The sequence below is a fragment of the Ochotona curzoniae genome, unplaced genomic scaffold, assembly GCF_017591425.1.
Source record: "Ochotona curzoniae isolate NIBS_2020 unplaced genomic scaffold, NIBS_Ocur_1.0 contig_523, whole genome shotgun sequence".
NCBI classification, from domain to species: Eukaryota; Metazoa; Chordata; class Mammalia; order Lagomorpha; family Ochotonidae; genus Ochotona; species Ochotona curzoniae.
This window is the reverse complement of record NW_024466459.1, coordinates 2,614,099-2,635,086: the sequence shown is the minus strand read 5'-3', so window position 1 is coordinate 2,635,086 and position 20,988 is coordinate 2,614,099. Positions and strand designations below refer to the sequence as shown.

Sequence of the window (20,988 nt, the reverse complement as noted above, 5' to 3'; positions counted from 1 at the left end):
GAACTCCTACGCCAGTGTCATGGGATAGCATGTCAAGTCACTGCCTGTGACGTCATCCCTTATGGACACCAGTTCAAGCCCTGGCTGCTCTACTTCCAATCCAGCTTCCTGCCAATGCACCTAGGAAAGCAGCAGAAGATGGTGCAACTACTTAGGCCCCTGCACTCACACGCGAGATCTCAAAGAAGTTCTTGGCTCAGGCCTAACTACCATGGTTATTTGGCGCATGAGGCAGTGGTTGGAAGATCTCTGTATCTGTTTCTCCTTCCTGCTCTGTAACTTTGGTTTTCAAATAAAATTTAAAAAAAAAACCTTTTAAAAATAATCTCTTTAAAAAGATTTTGGCAACAATGTTTGGGTGAGAGGTAAGCTATACCAGCTAAAATTGAAATATAGGTTGACACCAGCATAAAGAACAGGAAAGAGGAAAATGAAATATCATAGGGCTCTTTTACTGTGTATAAGTGCGAAAATATAAATTTAAATATAGATTACAGTAAGTTAATATATACTACTAATCCCAAAGCAACTAAATACTGAAAGTTGGGACCCATGTGGTAGCCTAGTGGCTAAGGTCCTCCTCACCTTACATACACTGGGATCTCATATGGGCACCAGTTCTAACCCCAGAGGCCCCGCTTCTCATCCAGCTCCCTGCTTGTGGCCTGGGAAAGCAGCTGAGGATGGCCCAAAGCCTTGGGATCCTGCATGTAATTGGGAGACCCAAATGTTCCTGGCTCCTGGCTTCTGATTGGCTCAGCTCTGGCTGTTGTGGCCGCTTAGAGAGTAAATATCGGACGGGAGATCTTCCTCTCTGTCTCTCCTCCTCTCTCTATATATCTGACTTTCCAATAAAAAAAAATGGATCTTTAAAAAAAAATAGTAAGAGTTATGTAAGAGTTACATAAAAACACAAAGGAAACATAATACAATTTTTTCCATCAGATTCTCTCTCGAGGTGATCTCTAAGCCATGAGCAAGCTAACACCCGTGCTGCTGCAGGAACCTTCTGGATCAGGCGCGCAGGTCCTACATTCAGAAGAGCGTGAAGCAACTCACCATTCCGATTCTGCTCATGCTGCTCCTTCTCCTGATGCTGGCTCTGTGGCTGCCCTATGCTGACTGGAGGGTGATGCCCAAGGCCATACGGTATAGGAGAGCCCCGCCCATGTGTCTGCAGCAGGTTCATATTGTAGGCCATTGCTGCCTGGTGCGTAATGATTCGAGGATCAACTGCAAACCTACCCTGGTATCCTGTCCATGGTACCTAGGATATTACAAAAAATAGAGTAATTACACTAAATTTGTTTCAAAAGGCAAACCTAGTATTGCTGAGCAGGAAAAGTTTGCACATACACATAGGTGCACAGACACATGTCAATCTGATCAAAAGTAACTGCTGTAAGATAGATGTTAACAGCAGTTGGTAGAATAATTGCTGTCTTTACTGGCCAGAAAATGGTCCCTGAATCTTTAGCATAAAGAAAAAATTAATCATTTTTCAGGTTACAAAGAAATTGAGGGCTTAAAATCAGCAATTATTCTTGGAGGCAGTCAATCATTTCACATTCTTTGAATCACCTCCCTTCCACAAGAGTTTTTACATGTCAAAGATCACCATGAAAATTGCTTCTTTAAGCCATTAAGTGCACAGTTACATAGTTTAATAGACAAAATGAGAGAAGGGGGAAAAGTTAAGAAATTAGTCCAAGGAGTCACAACTCAAAATCTAGGTATTTCAATTTTGGAATAATTTTAAGAATTTTTTTTTCAATTTTAGGAATAAACCAAATTATTTAATATTCAATTACTATAAATAAAATTCAAAGTTCAATAATTTGTGCTTTTGATTAACTCAACTTCACCTTGACAACAGAGGCAGAAAACTTGATTAGGGATGTCTAAATATCATCTCTGCATGTTTACATAAAAAGAATAAACACAATGACATTTGAGCCTCTATTACTTGATTGTAATGTAACTGTTAAATATAATCTCTTAGAAAGCTTATAAAATATGATATACTTTGGCCAAGGAAAGAAAAATAAATCCTAAGGGACTTACTATATAAAGAAGATGATGTACAATGCTAGCAGGCTGTGTGGGAAGCGATAACTGAAGTGCACAGTCTACGGGAAGTGGGCAGGAGGCACAGACTGCTTCCTGACAGTTACACTCCTCCTTGGCTGCCCGTCTGTGAACCTCCACAGCCAGCAAGGATCAGCTACACTTGCAGCTAAGTACTTTCCAACTTGGAGGGTGGACAGGCGTGCCAAGCATCTTTGGCAATGAACAGTTCTATGTGAGACTACAACAGTAGCCTTAGTAAATGCAAGAAATTATTTCCCAGGTTAATGTTTCTGGATTTAGAAACATCTGCTTAATTGCAAAGTAGCAAAATTACCAAAATTTAAAAAATGTCGAAGACAATAAAAGTGGGTTTATAAACAAGATTGAAGGTTTCTAAAAATCTGCAATCTCCATAGTGGTTTTAAGTACCATTTTATAAGGTAACATTTTATAAGGCATGGAACATCCCAGATAAATTGAAACACAAGGCAACTAGAGTAATCCCATCCATCTATCTACCTCTTTCAATGAGCTGTCTTTCTCAGACAGTTTTTGACTTCCAGAGGAATAAAGAGCAAAACTAAAACCAAAACAGAATAAAACAAAAAATCACTTTACAAAACAGGGGATCATTTTTCTCCAGCGAAAATATTTTAAAAGAATGCAAAGGGATCTAAAACAAAACACAATTCATACATTTCTTCACAGTCACTGATAAGTAACAAACTTTAAGCAACAATTCATGTTCTTGGAGGATTTCAAAATGCGAAGCTTAAAGATACGAGTTGCTTTAGAAGCAGCTATGGGCAATGAAAAGTTAGATAGAAAGAGCTTGGTGGAATAGTCTTTGGGACTGTCACTAATCTAATGAAACCAGTTTTGCTTTGCCCAATAGGAAGAGTTTTAAATGTCCACTTACAGGTAAAGGCACCGACATAACTACATTCCCTCCATAGACAGCAGGTACATAAAGAATGCTCGTCCCAGTGTGAGGATCTATCCTTTGAACGGGGCTTGGAGATTTTCCCAAATTTGGGTGAGGTCCAAGAGGGGGTGGAGGAGTAAATGCTCTAATAGGATTGCCAATAAGTACGGAAGGATTGGGCTGAACTGGAAAATAAACAGAGAAGGAGGCGGCACTCAACAGCTGTACATATTCATCTAGACCAAAATAATTTAAATCATCCAACAGTAAGATAGATTTCCCAGGTTTGCCTGAAGTAATCTTACAATTAAAAAAAAAGTATTCATATCAAAGAATAAGGCACACTTCAAAAAATTAAGTACTTTAAAAGGGTCTCTATGATTATGTGGAAGTACACAATATCTTCCTGAAATCATTTCAGCCGGACTATGTCTGGGGAAGCAGAGACACTTCCTTTAGGAAAGCAAACGAGGCACACATCCCCTCCCCAGGAAGAGGCCTCCAAGATGAGCGAAACACATAGCAGTTAAATAAACTTAATCTGGAAATTTAAGTAACCTGGTATTTGTAGGACATAAATATTTCCCAAAAACTTATTTTGCATAAAAGGTTGAAACGCATTTTCTCAAAACCTTTGAGTTTGATTCCTTTGATTGATTCCTTTTTTTTTTTAAAAAAAGCACTATTTTCCAAAATTACACACCCATGCATTTTGCATTTTTATCAAGACCAGGTTTGTTTAATAAAAAATTAATTAGGTAAGGTTCCAAAGTGACTGTTGGTGCATGAAACAGACTCTCCCACCCTCTTCTTTCTCATAATGAAATCTGGCATCAATTTCTTGCATCCTAACATATTTCTAGAGAGTTAATTTTCCTACTTACCAATCCCATCATTCTGGAAATGATCATTCTGTGCATGATGGAGGCTTTTCCCCTTTAAAGAAAAAGACAAATGTAGAATGTTAATATGTTTAATATTAGAAAATAACCATTTTCCACTGATATACAAATTGGATGTGAACAGTAACACTTAAAATTCAAGATTGTGAGTAGGCAATTAATAACCATTAGCCTGCTTTAAACCAATTTTCACCCAGAAAAGAAATATTTAAGTAACAAATGTTACCTCATATCTGCTGGTTCACTCCCTGAATGCCTGGAAGAGCTGAGGTTGGGTTAGGCTCAGCCCAGAGCCAGGTACTCAACACAGTTCTCCCACATGGGTGGGAAGAACCAAAGTGCCTGGGCCGTCATCAAGAATGAGGACCTGAACTGGGCACTCTGAGATGGGATATGGACAACTCAAGGGGTGGCCACACTGCAGCACCAATGACTACAGCTGTCTGCCCCACACTTTGTTTTTAAATGTTAAGTCATGCCCAGCTCAAGCAATACTGCTGAACCTCGAGCTGCTCCAGGTTAAAACGAACAAAATTCTTTAATGGATTTTTTTTAATAAAAGAAACATGCAATCATTATGGCTGAAAACTAAATTCTCTTCCTGTGTAGCTTCTCTATAAATTTTCTAATTAAACGACAAATCATAAAAACAATTTTTCAAGGGAAATACGTCAGTTTTTAATACCTGGAGAATAAGAGTCTGAAAACATAAAGATGGTTCTGTATTTGTAATATTCTACATTCTAATATGATTCATGGCATCTTTTTTTTTCAAGATTTATTTATTCAGTTTTACAAAGTCAGATATACAGAGAGGAGGAGAGACAGAAAGGCAGATCTTCCATCTGATGATTCACTTCCCAAGTGAGCGCAACGGCCAGTGCTGTGCCGATCCGAAGCCAGGAACCAGGAACCAGGAACTTCTTCTGGGTCTCCCACGCAGGCATGATCCCAAGTCTTTGGGCCATCTTCAACTGCTTTCCCAGGCCATAAGCAGGGAGCTAGATAGGAAGTGGAGCTGCTGGGATTAGAACCGGCACCCATATGGGATCCCGGTGCATTCAAGGCGAGGACCTTAACCATTGTGCTATTGCACTAGGCCCGATTCATGGCATCTTAAAGTATAAAATTTACTGAAGGAACAGCAAATTAGGACAGTGCCTAATTTGCTTCAGAAAGAATACAGCTAATTGCTAGACAGCAATTTGGCAATATATATCAAAAACATCAAGAATGTGCATATTCCTTAATATAGTAATTGGACTTCCAGGAACTTATCCAAATGAAATAATCATGGATTTGGACACAGATGTTCATCACAGTATGGTTTATATGTGTGATGAGTGTTGGCTATCCAAATATCTATCAATGAAGGATTTATTAAATAAGTAATGCCAGATTCACATGGTGGTATATTAGTCTAGCACTAAAATTGATAATATTTGGGCAAACACAGTATTTGAAGAGACAATGATCAGGAGTTCCTAGTCCATTTAAAAAAAATCCTGGGTGTAGATACTAAGTGAAGTGGCTGGAAGGGACCTGCATTCAATTCCTGACTCTGGTTCTCACCTTTGGGCTCCAGAAGCAGGAGAGCAGGCTACAGAAATGGGGTTCCTACTACCCGCGTGGGGGACCTGGCTTGGACACCCAGTTACTGGCTGCTGCAGGAATCTGAGAAGGGAGCCAACCAGTGATTGGGCACCGCACTTGCTTACTTGCTCTCTCTGCCTTTCAAGAAGTTTATCAACACATTTCTCCTTCTGTTGGTTAAATGTAACACAACTCACCTATATACACACAAAACTATCTGTACACTGCATCTGAAAACTAAAATAGGAATAGTATTGATAGCATGGGTGGAAAAAATAAGCGATGCTTCACATTATTTACTTATTATTTATTAATAGTCGGGAACCTTAAATATTCAGATGAGTGGTTAAGGTCAATTTTGCAGGTTAAAGTCAACTGATTATGGATGGGCAAGGGTAGCTAAGATCTAACCCTTAAAAAGCCAGAAAAAAGTAGCCAAAAAGAATCATAGTTGGTCCACTAACTGGAAATAGAAAAGCACTGGCACAGTGAGTGGCACAAGTTACAAAAACAGACTTTTGAGGAACAGAGAAGTGACAAGAAAAGCAGAGAGAAGGAAAAGGCAGAGATGGCAGAAGCAGGGGGAGGTCAGGAGCAGGGCCAATAGAAGTGGCTAGATGAGCAGTCAGCTGCACACCTGAGAGGTGAGAACCAGCCTCAGAGATCATTCCACAAAGGACAGCACCCATTCAAACTCCTTAGCCTCCAATTTTATGACTGGAACTTGTTAACTACCTATCAACCAGGGCCAATACAGAGCCTGAGGACAAAGCCCAACAATTTAGATAAAGTGGTAAGCAGAAAGCCCCCACACCAAGGCACCTTGACCCTGTGAATACGTCAAGTCATGTGTCAAAATGAATTGGTGGAAATAATTGAAATGTGGACTTGAAACAGAAGACTATCATGGATGGAATCAATCTAATTATGCAAGCCAAAACACGGGAGAAGGGTTCTTCAGCTGGAGCCCCAGATCTGCAGTGCAGAGAAAGTGAAAGCTATAGGACAAGGGAAGACTGAGAATTCCAAGGGAGAGGATTCAAGCATAGCTGGCTCAGAGATTTAGGGGATACATTCGAGTGAGAAGCTTCTGGAAGCTAAGGATGACTGCTGACTGACAGCCAGCAAGGAAACAACCACGAGGAGCAAGGTACTGCCAGCAGTGGTGGGTAGGGGAAGGGGTGCACGAAGCAGACTCCCCGAGCTCCCAGATAAGAGCCCCTTCCGCTAACACCTCCATCTCAGCCTTCTGAAGCTCAGAACTGAGAAACCAACCTGGCCCACGGTGGACATGTGACCCAACAGAACTGGGAGGCAAAAGGTTTGAGTTGTTTTAGAGCTGCAGGTTTCTGTTAATTTGTTACAGCAGCAACAGAAAACTAACACGGAGTAACCACAGTTGAGGCGATCCTATACTGTAAACCGGAAGCCTGCTATACATCAGCACTTCCGGGCGCACTGTCTGACATACTCGATACAAAACCAAACTGGGGGCTCCCACAAGAAAAAGACAGTGGCATGTCTGTGAGCATAATTCAGCATTCAACACATTTCTAGAGCTTATTATCCTCTGGCACATTCTGACTTAGAAGCTAACTATATAGCAGTAAATTTACTTTGGTTTATATAAAATACACAGTATTTGATAGCTTAAAAATAAATAATAATGTAGCGGTAAATTAGAGTTAACAGTTCACTACTCATTCCATAAAAATAATTCCAAACTAATCTCATTCTGCAAATAAATCTACATGGACTTCTGTAGAATGCCTTTTAATGCAAGGACTTTTATAAGCAAATGTAGTTTATAACATCTACCATTTATTCGCTCAAATACTTGCTTTTTCATCAACTCATTCAGAGTTTTCCATTTAAGCACTCAGCAAACATCTGCCGCGGGCCTGCCACATGTCCCCCCCGGCTGGGCACTGAGGTGTCTGAGGGAAGCAGGGACGACACACTTTTTGACATGGGACAGTGACACAGAACATTAGCAGTGAGGAATAGGTAGTGAAAAACTGACAAACGGACATCTATAAAACAATGCTATGGCCTTCCCAGGACCCATGCCTTATCCCTTTTCTGAGGAGTTTTTATGGTGCAGACAAATGAAATTAGTCCATTTCAGCAAAGCGTCAAACTGCTGCTCCCAGTAGCTGCCCTTGGAGGAAAACAGCAAAGGCAGGCAGATGACTTTGCTGTGTAATTCTGCAGGCTCCCGTGAGACACACGTGCCCTCGGCTGGGACTGACCTGGATAGAGTGCGGCCATGACCCACCCTGGACTCCTGAATATCTTATATCTTGGCTAATCTGGCTGTTTCAAAGTTAAGATAAATAAAGTTAAAAAAGATAACAGTACAAACTCAAACCTCATGGAATAATTTAAGGGAAGTAAAACAGAATACGTGCAGGGGGAATATTATGATAACAAAGAAAGCCTGTGACCCACTATACTTCTATTACATAAAAAGTACTAATAACACCGTGTGTGTAAATAACAATTCTAAATACTAGAGCACATGAATAGGTGAGCTACTTGTGTCAGTGACATAGAAAATATCTGAAGAAAATTTTCTAAAATATGGTGGGGTTTTTTTATTCTTTTTTTTTTTTTTTTTAATTTTAGGAGGAATGGGCATTTGGCAGAATGACTGAATCACCACTTTGGATGCCTGTATCCTGGCTAGGAATGCCTGCTTTGAGTTCCAGCTGATTCACTCCTGACCTACCTTCCTGTTCATGAACGTCATGGGAGGCAGCAGACAATCACTCAAGTACTTGTGTCCCTCCTGGATGGAGCTTGGCGCTTCTGCACATGACCCAGCAGATGCAAGAGCTGTGTCTTTCTGCCTTCCCATTAAATGAAAATGCATACCTATACACATCCACATGTTTTTAAAACTGGGCAACAGCTGTGTTGGCCACAGGCACACAATCTTCCTTCACAAGAAAAACTCAACTTACACTCTACTGGGGGTACCGTAACCATTATTCACTTATCAGACTGAGCACCCACTATGTGCAAAAAAGTGGGACAAGGCACAAGACGTCACAGCAAGTATACAGAACAGAATTCTGTCCCCAGTGGGTTCATGGTTCAGGAAAAGCAAATACATTCTTCACCTTCAAAGCAGACACAGAAAGCAAACTGTCAGATCTGGCTCCAGGTCAGGCACATTTGGTATAATGCTTTGAATTCAGCTAAAGGACCTGAATTGATGGCTATATTGCACAATTATGTATGAAGAGTTTGTAGCAATTATAATATTATATTTTAAAATGGGAAAATGAGTGCAATAATTTTGTATCATCTACATTTTTCTAAAAGTTAGAAAAATGTCTCCCTGGGTCCCTACTCCTCACATTACCAAAGCTGCCTGCTGTGCCCGGCAGCCATGTTTCGTGTTCTCTGATACCTCCTGCTTCTTGTAAAGGCTTCCTGAAGCTTTACTCACTGTTTAAGATTTACTTCTTAGCACCTGTCTCAGATCAAATATTGTTCCAGGCACAGAGACTAACATAGTATCTAAAAAAGGCAAAAATGCTCTGCCTCAACTGACCTTATATTTTGGCATATTCCCAATCTTCCACTATTTCCACCCAGCCAATAAACTATTCAAGACAATCCCTGAGGTGCCAATTGCCTTGAATCTAAATATTTCCCTGACCATCATCCGTGCACTCTTCTACAACCCGTCCCAGGAGGACTGGGATGGGATGGGGTGGGTGTGGAAGTGCTTCTCTGTGCTTTCCCAGCACCCTACCATGATATCTGACACCTGAAAGAAACTCACTTCTCTGGAACATTGCATTCCTGAAGAATGCCAAAGCACTGAAGCATTATTGCATGTTAGATCCATTTTATTAAACTAAGAATATGAAACATTATATTAACAAAGAAAGTAATTCCCTTCTTAGCTTAATACTTATTTAGCTGAAAACTTTTCAAAACATTAAGCCATTTATCATTCCTTACACATCAGGCTTTCCTTTCTTAAACCGAGGTTCAAAACTTACATAATCTTTTAATTCAGGCCACACTGATGACTATAAATTTTTAAAAATCTAGAATAAACACTCAGCATGCCATTCTCAGAACCTTCTTTAAACACTGCAGTAAATAAACTGAGTTGCCTATGTCCAAGATAACTGTGGTTCCCAGTGGAGAAAGCCTCGACTGCCCCGCCTTCACTCCCTTCGACCCAACTCCCATTATCCGTCAACTACAGGTCACTAGCAATAAAATAAAACCTTCAAGAAGGCAGCCGAACTTTCTTCTGTGCCAAATACCACTTGTATAGTGAAACAATCATCAATAAAGGATTCAAATTAGTTTTTAAATCAATAATGTTCCCACCACATGATTCTTAGGAAATAATAAATTGTTAGGACATATTTTGAGTACATGTGATGATATTTAACATCTTTTTTCTTTAAGATTTATTCATTTTTATTGGAAAAGCAGATATACACAGAGGAGGAGAGACAGAGAAAAAGAGATTTCATCTGCTCCAAGCAACCACAACAGCTGGAGCTGAGCTGATCTAGAGCCAGGAGCTTCTTCCGGGTCTCCCATATGGATGCAGGGTCCCAAGGCCTTGGGTGCCTTCAACTGCTTTCCCAGGCCACAAGCAGGGAGCTGGATAGGAAGCAGGGCTGCCAGGATTAGAACCAATGCCCATATGGGATCCCAGCACACTCAAGGCTGGATCTACACTATTTCACTGGTACTTTTTTTTTTTTAAGAGAGAGAGAAAGCAGCAAGTAGGCAGACAAATGAACAGAGAGAGCCCTTATGAGCTGTTCACTCCCCTAACAACCACAAGGACCAGTCCCATGCCATGCCAAGCTAGGAGTGAGCTGTCCCACTACCCGAGCCCCTCTGCTGCTTCCCAGGGTATACATCAGCAGGAAACCAGCTGAGTCAGGAGTGGAGCCAGAACTCAAACTCAGGTCATCTGATAGATGTGGCTGTCTCAACCCCTAAGCCAAAAACCCAAGCTGCTGGTGATAATCTTTAAACCGGTTTTATTCACGTTATCAGGTGCCTGAAAGCATCACGAGGATGATTATGACAGTAGCATGGCTAAACACTACTCCGCATTTTCACTTACATGTCCAAATCTAGACAGTTCCTTACAGAAATCATTTGCTACTATACTAACCTGCAACTCCAGTACTTAAAGCAACTTGCAACCCAATAAGGCCCCTGACATTCTCAGGCTCATTCTCATCCCTTCCCTCCTTCAGTGTCACCTGCAGTGGCTTTACCTTGGGTGGTGACTGCTGCTGTTTGCTGACGCTCCCCGCATGCTGTAGTCGCAGAGCCCGGGGGATAAATTCAGGTGCCAGTGGATTCAACACATAAGTCTTCTTCAGTTCTAAAGCCTCCAATTGAGCTTTGATCTGCTCAAAAGTGATCCCATGCAGGCTATTATTTTCATGACACAGTGCAATAAACCGCTCCCAAAATTTCCTACAGAAAAGATTTAAAGGATCAATTTATAATTTTGATGGATGAGCTCACAGAAATGAATATAAGTTACTTAAAGATAATTTCAAATTCTCCCACTATTACCACCCCAAAGTCTTAAGACCCAGAGCTATCTAAGATTTAGCTATAATCTTTCTTCCAGATCATAAGACTTGCAGAAGCTTGGTTCTAAAACCTAGTTGTGCCTTATATACTTTTTAAAGATTTATTTATTTTTTTATTGGAAATTCAGATATACATGGAAGAGGAGACACAGAGAAGAAGATCTTTCGTTCATTGATTCACTCCCCAAATGGCCGCAACAGTCAGAGCTGAGCTGATCCAAAGCCAGGAGTCCAGAGCCTCTTCCAGATCTCCCACATGGGCACAGGTTTTCAAGGCTTTGGGCCATCCTCGACTGCCTTCCCATGACACAAGCATGGAGCTAGATGGGAAGCGGGGCTGCTGGGATTAGAACCAGTACCCATATGGGATCCTAGTGTATGCAAGGTGAGGACTTTAGCCACTAGACTAATGTGCCAGGCCCAGATGTGCCTCATATTAACAGTACATACAAAACAGGCGCTCAAGATTTTGGCTAAGTGCACATAACATAGTCAACACTCAATTATCCATGTCTCCAGAATGATGCTTTTTGCTGTCCACATAATGATCTTAAAACTTGAGACATTCACTATAGAAAACATTTCATAGTAGGTATACATATATTCATATACACATGCACAACAGATTCAAAAAGTTCACAGGTCTCCTCATATAGCTGCATACATATACCACCTATATATATACATCAATATGATTTACAGAATTAGAATTGACATACACACAGGTACACTGTACATACATACACACACACATATATACCCATGGATCTGAATTGTAAGGTGAAATCAGCTTGTGCTGCCTGACCAAGAAAACCCAACTTGGGAAACAAATTTGAGCCACAGAGTAGAAAGCCCTCATGAGGAGTCTTGGGAAATATCCAGCTACCCAAATGTTTTTTTCTTAATATCACAGGCACAACATTAAGCTATGAGCTCAAAGAATTTCCAAAAAATACAGGAACCTGGACTGCTACTGTTCGTGTTGATTGTTCATTTCTGAATCAACTTAAATGCTAAAGTAGAAAACTGGATGAAAAACTTTCTGAAGTTGTATACTGTCACTCCTAAAAGTATGAAAATTGTTCTCTAAACACTAAAATTATTTTTTTTATTTTTATTGATTTATTTTATTTTTATTGGAAAGGCAGATATACAAAGATATACAGAGAGGAGAGACAGAGAGGAAGATCTTCCGTCCGATGATTCACTCCCCAAGTGAGCGCAACGGCCAATGCTACGCCGGTCCAAAGCCAGGAGCCTCTTCCAGGTCTCCCACGTGGGTGCAGGGTCCCAAAGATTTAAGCCATCCTCAACTGCTTTTCCCGGGCCACAAGCAGGGAGCTGGATGGGAAGCGGGGCTGCCGGGATTAGAACCAGCGCCCACATGGGATCCCGGGCGTGCAAGGCGAGGACCTTAACCACTTGCGCCACCGCGCCAGGCCCTAAACACTAAAATTATTAAACACATATTACAAAGAGTAACATATAAGAAGTCTTGAAATCTTATGCTATAAGAAGTCTTGAAATCTTATGCTGCTAATAAATACATATGCATATATATTTAAATGAAGTTTAATATAAGGCCCAAATAATGCTTTAATAAGCTATAAAATAGGATACGGTTTCTTCCCACATTTGTATCTTTGCATCTAAGTATAAAACAGATTATCAAGAACACTAGAAGAAACATAAATGAAAATATCATGTCAAAGAATTAGTAAATGAATGGGACCTGTGATATCAATACACTCATGAACTTTGTAGAACTGAACTTTGAATACTGTTTGTCAGACATATTGCTTCTGCATCTTTCCTGATCCTTACAAGTACGCTCAAGAAATAGGTCCAGAAAAAAAAAGTTAAGCCTGTTATATAAACAGAAAAGGTTAAAAATGCCATAAAATATATTATAAAATATATTAAACATATATTTCTGATCATAAGGCAAAATGGTTAAATCAAATCATTCAGTTACAGGAATTATGTCCCTCTTAAAAACATATATTAAAAGCTGTTCCAGATTTTCATTCTTTTTTTTCTTTTACTTCTTTTTAGTTATTATTAAAATTTTACAATACATATCCATATGCACTGGGATTTCCCTTACCCCTCCCCAAGTTCCCTCCTTCCCACCACTGAGTTTCCTTATATTATTACTATAGTACAGTAATATGAAGAAGAACTATATTATATTATAGTTCTTCATAAACAGTGATATATGCCCATCATTGTGGGCATGGACAATGCCAGAGAGTCCAGCATCCTATCGTCAAGATATAGTAAACAGTTTCATTGGGAGTCCATCTTTGGCTAGAAGTAGAGATGTATACTGCATTGTATCCTCACAACTGGATATGACAGTCTCCATTACATAGTGACTATACATCCCCTTAAATGAAAAAGCCACAATACAAAATCAGCAACATGAAGAAAAACAGAAATTTACAACACCATGAAGCAAAATAACATGCTACTGGATATGAGTCTCCATTACACAGTTACTGTAATGAAAAACCACAAAACAAAATCAACAGGAAAAAAACAAAGAAATGAAAACGCCATGAAGTTAAATAATATGCTACTGAATGACTAGTGTGTCACTGAAGAAATGGAAATCAAGAACCTTCTTGTATAAAATGATGCTACTGCATGCTCTGAGTCAGAGAAGAATTTAATGAGGTGTTTTGAAGAGATGAAATTTAAAAAAAAAATCAAAATCCATGAGATACAGTTTCCGTTGATCTTTGTTGGTGAGATATGTCTCCATGTCTCCTGTAGGCAACAAATAGATGGGTTTCGTTTTTAATCCAGTCTACTTATTTATGACATTTGATCAATGGTTTAAGCCATTTATATTCAGGGTTAATATGAATGGGCAGTGATTTGGTTCTGTCATTTCAGCCGTGGGTTGTTCATTGATTTAGTCTTGTTATTGTACTGGGCTGTTCTTCATATTTACCTTTGGTTTTGGTGGGTGGCATTTCTTTTCTCTGTCAAAAGGACATCTTTAAGTATCATTTGTAGGGCAAGTTTGGAAGAGGCATATTCTTTTAACTTTTCTTTATTGTGGAAGAATTTTATTTCATTTTCAAAGACAAAGGAAAGCCTTGGTGAGCATTTTATCCTGGGCCAACAATTTTTCCTTCTAGAATCTGGAATGTCACTCCATTCTCTTCTGGCCTGAAGAGTTTCCTGAGAGGTCTCCTGTGAATTTAACTGGCATTCCTTTATATGTCAACTGATTTTTTTTTTTCACGTGCACATTTAAGGATCTTTTCCTTATGTTTGATTGAAGAGAGCTTGATTTTACTTACTGTGGTTGATACACCGCTCTTTGTTTGCAGTCACTTGTGCCACTCCCTCCAGAGAGTTCCAGGTCTGGGTCCTTATGTTAGATTTCCACCATGGTCTCCATAGTCACAGTTCCTAGTTCACCACTCTCCATTTCCTGTGATACTGTGCTGAGGCCGCACCGTTGTCTATACAACCTTTCTCCCACTTCCAGTTCAAGCAGTTCCCAGAATTAGGGAGACACCAGGTATCCTATATAGCTAAGTTGTTGGTGGTGCTGATCTTGCTGGAACCTGTTGACTATTAGGTCTGAGGGCCATATAGACCTATTTTGACCTGTACAATGCCATAGCTGGTATTATTTTCCCTGTGGGACTAGTGCAAGTGACTGACTTCAGTGAGTTCTCACTGAGCTCAGCGTATGAGCAGCTCACTGTTGCCCCTGCAGTCTTAAAGCCTTTCCCACTGCACAAAATGGCATCTGATGTGCCACTACTAGAGTTCTTGGTCTCCTGGCCATCATGTCTGAGGGCTACCCTGACCTATCTTGGGGGAAACCTTAGGATGCCACGTTGTTGCAGTTCACTGAGCCAGAAATGAGTCCACTCCCAGCTCAGTGCATGTGTAGTCCTGTCCCATAGCCTTTGCCTCCCTACACAAAATGGCGCCTGATATGGTTCTAAAGGCTGGACTGGGCTGTGAAACCCATCTTGTTCCCTCACTGCCCATCTGGGACCTGCCGCTCTACCTCTGCTCCTGGTCAAATCAAACAGACCAGCAGGATGGGCAATTCTTTGTCTGGACTCACCTCCTGAGCTCCTGGTAAACACCCCTTCCCACCTTGTTGCTGGTGGAGTTTCAGCTGCAGTTCAGACCACCGCCCGCTGAATGCTGCTGGAGTACCAGTCACTGCAACACCACACCGTTGTATCCACTACTTTCCCATGTCTGTCAGTCTTTAGGTACCCCTCTGCTATGGTTCTGTCCTCTTGCATTTCCTGGAATGTGCCCTATATGCTTTACACTGGCTAATGTTTCTCCATATGTTTAATAGTGTCCTTACCCTATTCTGCCATCTCGATTCTCCCTCCCCACAATTTTTTATTCTTAATAACCCTTCTGGAGTTGGTGTGGAGGCATAGCAGGCTATCCCTCCCCTTGAGACACCAGGATCCCAAATGGGCATCAGTTCTAGTTCCATCTGCTCTACTTCCAATCCAGCTCACTGTTAATAGCCTAGGACAGCAGCAGAGGACAGCCCAATGCCTTGGGCCCCTGCATCTATGTGGGAGACCCAAATGAAGCTTCTAACTTCCAGCTTCGGATCAGCTAAACTCTGGCCATTGCAACCATTTAGGGAGTGAACCAGCAGGTGTAAGATCTGACTCTCCCTTTTTGTAACTCTTTCAAATAAAATAAATAAATCTTTGGGCCTGGAGCCTGGTAGCCTAGTGGTGGGGGTCCTTGCCTTGCATGCACTGAGATCCCATATGAGTGCCAGTTTGTGTCCCAGCGGCCCTGCTTCCCTTTCAGTTCCCTGCTTGTGGTCTAGGAAGGCAGTCAAGGACAGCCCAAAGCCATGGGACTCTGCACCCGTGTGGGAGACCAGGAAGAAGCTCCTGGCTCCTGGCTTCTGATTGGTTCAGCTCTAGCCATTGGGGTCACTTGAGGAGTGAACCAGCAGATGGAAGATCTTCCTCTGTGTTTCTCTTCTCTGTAAATCTGACTTTTCACTAAAAATAAATAACTTTTAAATAAACAAATAAATCTTTAAAAAAGAACTCTTCACCTTCCAGTTCCCTGCCCTCCTACCCCAAACAAGGACATGAGAAACCCCACAAAAAGGTTTTCTTTAATACAGCATTCAGTATCCAAAATTCATACATTTAAGTGTATCATAATTTATCAACACAGCTCTACTATATGAGTATACTTACTGTTCCAAAAGAATTTTGGTTTAGTCCAGGTGACAAAATCGAAGCTTTGTAAAGTCGCATTTCGTGTTTGTTCTGGACTTTAAGACAAAACTGAACAAGAATAGATTGGCTCTTATTCTATCTAGTTCAGTTTTTAGCATCGACTCCTTATGTTAAAATTCTGTATTTTGTCCTTACATTGACCCTCAACGACACTGACCAGGATCGAAAGTAAGAATAAATCAAGCAGAACCTTCCAGACCCCTCCCATTTCACCGGAAGTTAGTGGTGGATCGGCAGCAATCACAATGTGTCATCTCAGGGGTCTCCAGGCCACAGCCCTCAAGCCCAGGGGTGGACTGGGAAACAACGTGAGGCACTTACTGTACGTCAGCTGTAAGTTAACCCCACTGTTAATGAAGTTTAAATCTGACATGTCTTTTCACTGCCTCACTGACACAGTTAAATGGTCAGGTGCACGGATCCTAGGACTTGTAGATCAGGTTGATACTGTGATTCTCCACCCAGTAGCCATGTGACCTTGGGCAAATTACTTTAACCTCCCTATCTCAATTTTCTTACGTGCACAAGAGGGAACCAGCAGGGTTATTATTATTCCTTATTGCAGAAAAGAATTTGCTTATCCCTTACAAATTATGAGAGAAATATATTTTTCCCTTAACAAGTCTTAGTTATAAAGCTAAGAATCCTTTTATCTTAGTGAAGGCTCGTTCAAAGAATATTCACATTGTCCTTACTTAATTCTCTTACACTTAGCTGAAGTCTCTTGGCCAGCATTAAGGCATTTCTGAATACTTGTTAAGTGGAAGAATCAGTTACACCACTATGCATGGTGTTTAAAGACTTAACCAACTCTCCTCGGACGCTAATACACTATCAAATCAATCTCTCTCTCTCTTTTTTTCATAATAATGTTGGTTAGAGAACCTAAGTGTGTCACAGATTTAAGTATTTCAAAGGACATAACCTTACTTTCAATCACTGCATGAATATAACATCTCATTTTGGATTTATGTTCACCTTTCATCTAAGGCACATGAATAACCTGATATCTTTAGGTCTTCTTTGGGAATTTATGTATGTAAATACACCCAGACATATACACATCACTCTACGTGCACACATTTACATATTCGCTGAGTAAATAATTGCTCCAACAAAGAAACTCAGCTAAAGCAAAGATTTTCCCCAACTACATTCACTTGGGAAAATGCAGTCATTTTCCCCACAGCTTTCATTTAGGTCAGAATCATCTATGCCTATTTGTCACTTCCTGGGAAAGTCAGAGTAACTCAGAGAGCAGAGCGTGGGTTTGGAAGTCAATCTGCCATCTAGCAGAGTGAACCACATAACAGCCATGTGACCCAGGGTAGTTATTTAAACTCTTGGATTCAGGCTGCTCACTTAAAATGCAAATAAAATACCCATACTGCAGAAGTGTTGGGACAATTGTGCACAAAGCACTTAAAATGGCACCCGGCAGAGAACTCAGTCAATACACAGCAGCCATGACATGAGTGTAGGTGGCTTCACAAATGAAGAAGGGAAGAAAATACAACAATACATAAGCAATAGAATATATAGTAACTACCCCTTGAAAACTTGATATTTTGGAATATCATATTAGGTTTCTATAACAAAATTGGGTAGCAAAATCCTTATGGATTCAAACTTCTAAGACTTCACTCTTCCATTCTTAAAGAACCCAAGAATTACACTATGTTCTCTGGGTTGTAATCTCACTTTTATTGTCAGATTAAATCAACTTCTACCAAGACGAGCAAGACTAAAGTTTAAATATATCCACATCTCCAATTACCCACTCTTGGGCTACAGCCATGATTAAATTGTCCAAATAAAACAGATAAACAACATTCCCATTTAACCACACGTGGCATTATTTTTCCCACAACACAATATATTTATCTTCCTGATAACACTTATCTTATAAATTAATTTGCAGTCCTTGGCACACCACAGCTGAGTAGTAAGAAACAAGCAAGCAGTATACTCAGCATTCAGCTAAAAATTAGCCTTGGGTAATTCTGACAGTACGGCCTCAGTGAGAATTATTCACCTATCTGCTCTGGGAAAAATAACCACTTATGTCAGAGAAGGGGTGAAAAACGCTGACCTCATGCAATTCACAGTGTATGACTCTACAGGAGAACGGCTTCTTTAAAAATATTCAGGTTAAGAAAAAAAAAAATATATATATATATATAAAGAGAGCTCAAAACTAACAGTCCAACTTAGTCTTAGACCTGAGTCCCTCTACTGTTTTCAGTTGTCCTTTAAAATTTACATATACATATCATCTCATTCCATAACTGTGTTTTAAAGCAGTTTCTGGCTAATCTAGACCTTGAGAGAGCTCAAAAGGATGGGCCCCTGCCACCCACATGGGAGACATGGATTGAGTTTCTAGCTCCTGGTTTCAGCCCCCTAACTATTTCAAGACTTTGAGGTTGTTCTTTTTGTCTCTTTTTTCTCTCCTTGCATTCGGATAAATGAAATTTTTTGAAAAGGGGAACTAAAGTAATAAAGAAGGGGAAAAGATGAGGCAGCAGGCAACACAAACTTGAATCACCATTAAAGATACACACGTACACACAGCCACCTCAGGACCCACATGCCACCTGGTCCCTCTCCCTGCAGCACTGCTGGCTCCGGCATCAGCACCCTTCTTTCACATCCAAAGTCAGCTTCTCAGGGGAGCAGAACTCGGGCACAGTGGCTAAGTGGTTCAAGCTGCTCTTTGAGAAGTTCATGTTTAATATCAGAGTGCCTGGTTTGAGTATTGTCTGCTCCACTTCCATTCCAACTTCATGCTAACATATGCATGGCCCTGAGATCTCTCAAATATGTCTGACATCTGGTCAGACAGTACCCTAGTACCCTTGTGGGGGACTCAGATTGAGTTCCAGCCCCGGGCTTCACCCTGAACCAGTCCTACCTATTGGCTGACATTTGGAAAGGGACATATCAGATGAAAGACCTTTCAAATGTTAAAAATATATTTTAAATGTTTTAAGAACTTGAAACTTTTCAAGAAAGCCTCTCTGATCACACTTTGTACTCATGATCAAGTCAGTCCCACCGTTACCACTCCCAGTTCCTCTCAATGTTCTGGGTGTTTTGGTTGTTGTTGTTTTTGCCATTTAATGTTCTTTGCTTATTGTCAGCCTGATTCTCCTCCTTCAGCCCATGCTTCTTGTCTATTTTATTGTCTTCAGTGGCTGAAAAAATGCTTACATTAAGGAAAGTAATCAGAAAATATCTGTCCAATGATAACCGAATAAAGGAGCACAGAAGAAGGCATATAATGAATAGATCAAAAGTAAGACACTTTTGTGTTCCATTGGATATTGGGTAATAAAAACACCTGATCTTACTTAGCCAGGAGGTCATACAGATACATGTACATAGAAGGACACAAATGATTTCCCAGGCCCCCTTGAATGTCTCAATCAGAACACATAATTACCTGCATCTTCCAATAGAGCACAGAGCAATGGGATCCCCCACCACCGCAACCAGGGACTGTGCTCTTGTGATGGCAGTATTGAGTAGCTTGTAGTTAGATAAAAAACCATAATCTAAGTCCTCTGTGGAATCTTCCAGAAGTTGCTCTTTCTTTTTAATTGGTGTCTGTTTATGTTTACATGTATGTCTTGTACGTACTGTGCTAAGAAACAAAACTCTGAACTGCTTTCCTATAAAAAAAAAATTTTAAACAAAGACTTCAGATTGTCATTCTGAACCACTGACACAATAAAAGCATTGCATTTTAAAAAATGGAATTGCTAAATAACAGATGTCTACAAGAACGTGGAGAAATGGAAACACAGGAATGCAGAGGCCAGGACATAGGGAAGTCATGCACTGCGGGTGGGGATGTGAAATGGTGCAGCTCTGAAAGACAACATGCCAGCCCATGATCCACCAATGCCACTGCTGGGTACAGACCCCGAAGAGCTGAAGGCAGGGTCTTAAAGAGTGCTTGTACAGTCACATTCACAGCAGCATTGTCTACAATAGCAAAAGGTGGGAGTAACTCCAGTGTCTACAGGCAGACTGGCACACAGATGCGGCATATAGGTAAAATGAACTACTGAGCTTCAAGAGGGCATGGAATTCTGACACACGTTATAACATAGAGACTACTCTTGAAGACATCGTGCGAAGTACAATAAGTTAGACACAAGAGAACAAATATATATTCTGGGCATTCTGAATCTGAACATTTAAAAATCTAAAAAACTTCCAAATCTGAAACACTTCTGGGATTAAACACTTCAAATAAGGGATATTCAACCTATAGTATGTAACTGAACTTACATAAGGCTCTTAGAGACAGTCCAGGGGGCTGGCATTGTGATACAGTAACTTAAGCTACCATATCGGTACAAGTTCGAGTCCCAGTTGCTCCATTTTTAATCCCATTCCTGCTAATGAGCCTGGGAGAGCAGCAGAAGACAGTCTAACTATTTGGGCTCCTATACCCATATGAGTATATGAATGCCTTGCCTTTGATCTGGTGCTCAGACCTGGCCATTGTGGCCATTTGGAGACTGAATCAACAGATAGAAGGTCTCTCTCTCTCACTGTAATCCTACCTTTCAAATAAATATTGTTTTTAAAAAAACTGATATGCCAAAAGTAGAATG

At 40.5% G+C, this 20,988-nt stretch overlaps 1 protein-coding gene across 4 annotated transcripts in view; it reads right to left on the bottom strand.

Annotated features, from left to right (window-relative positions):
* HELZ (helicase with zinc finger) overlaps positions 1–20,988 on the bottom strand; it is a 147,017-nt gene that overhangs the window by 38,378 nt on the left and 87,651 nt on the right. For all 4 annotated transcript variants that reach the window (XM_040989538.1, XM_040989540.1, XM_040989541.1 and 1 more), the window contains 5 exons: positions 19,806–20,034; positions 10,764–10,968; positions 3,880–3,931; positions 2,990–3,180; positions 1,060–1,267 (listed from right to left, as the gene is read on the bottom strand). In XM_040989538.1, the coding sequence (XP_040845472.1) occupies positions 1,060–1,267; positions 2,990–3,180; positions 3,880–3,931; positions 10,764–10,968; positions 19,806–20,034 (885 nt within the window). The remainder of the gene's footprint in view (positions 1–1,059; positions 1,268–2,989; positions 3,181–3,879; positions 3,932–10,763; positions 10,969–19,805; positions 20,035–20,988) is intronic.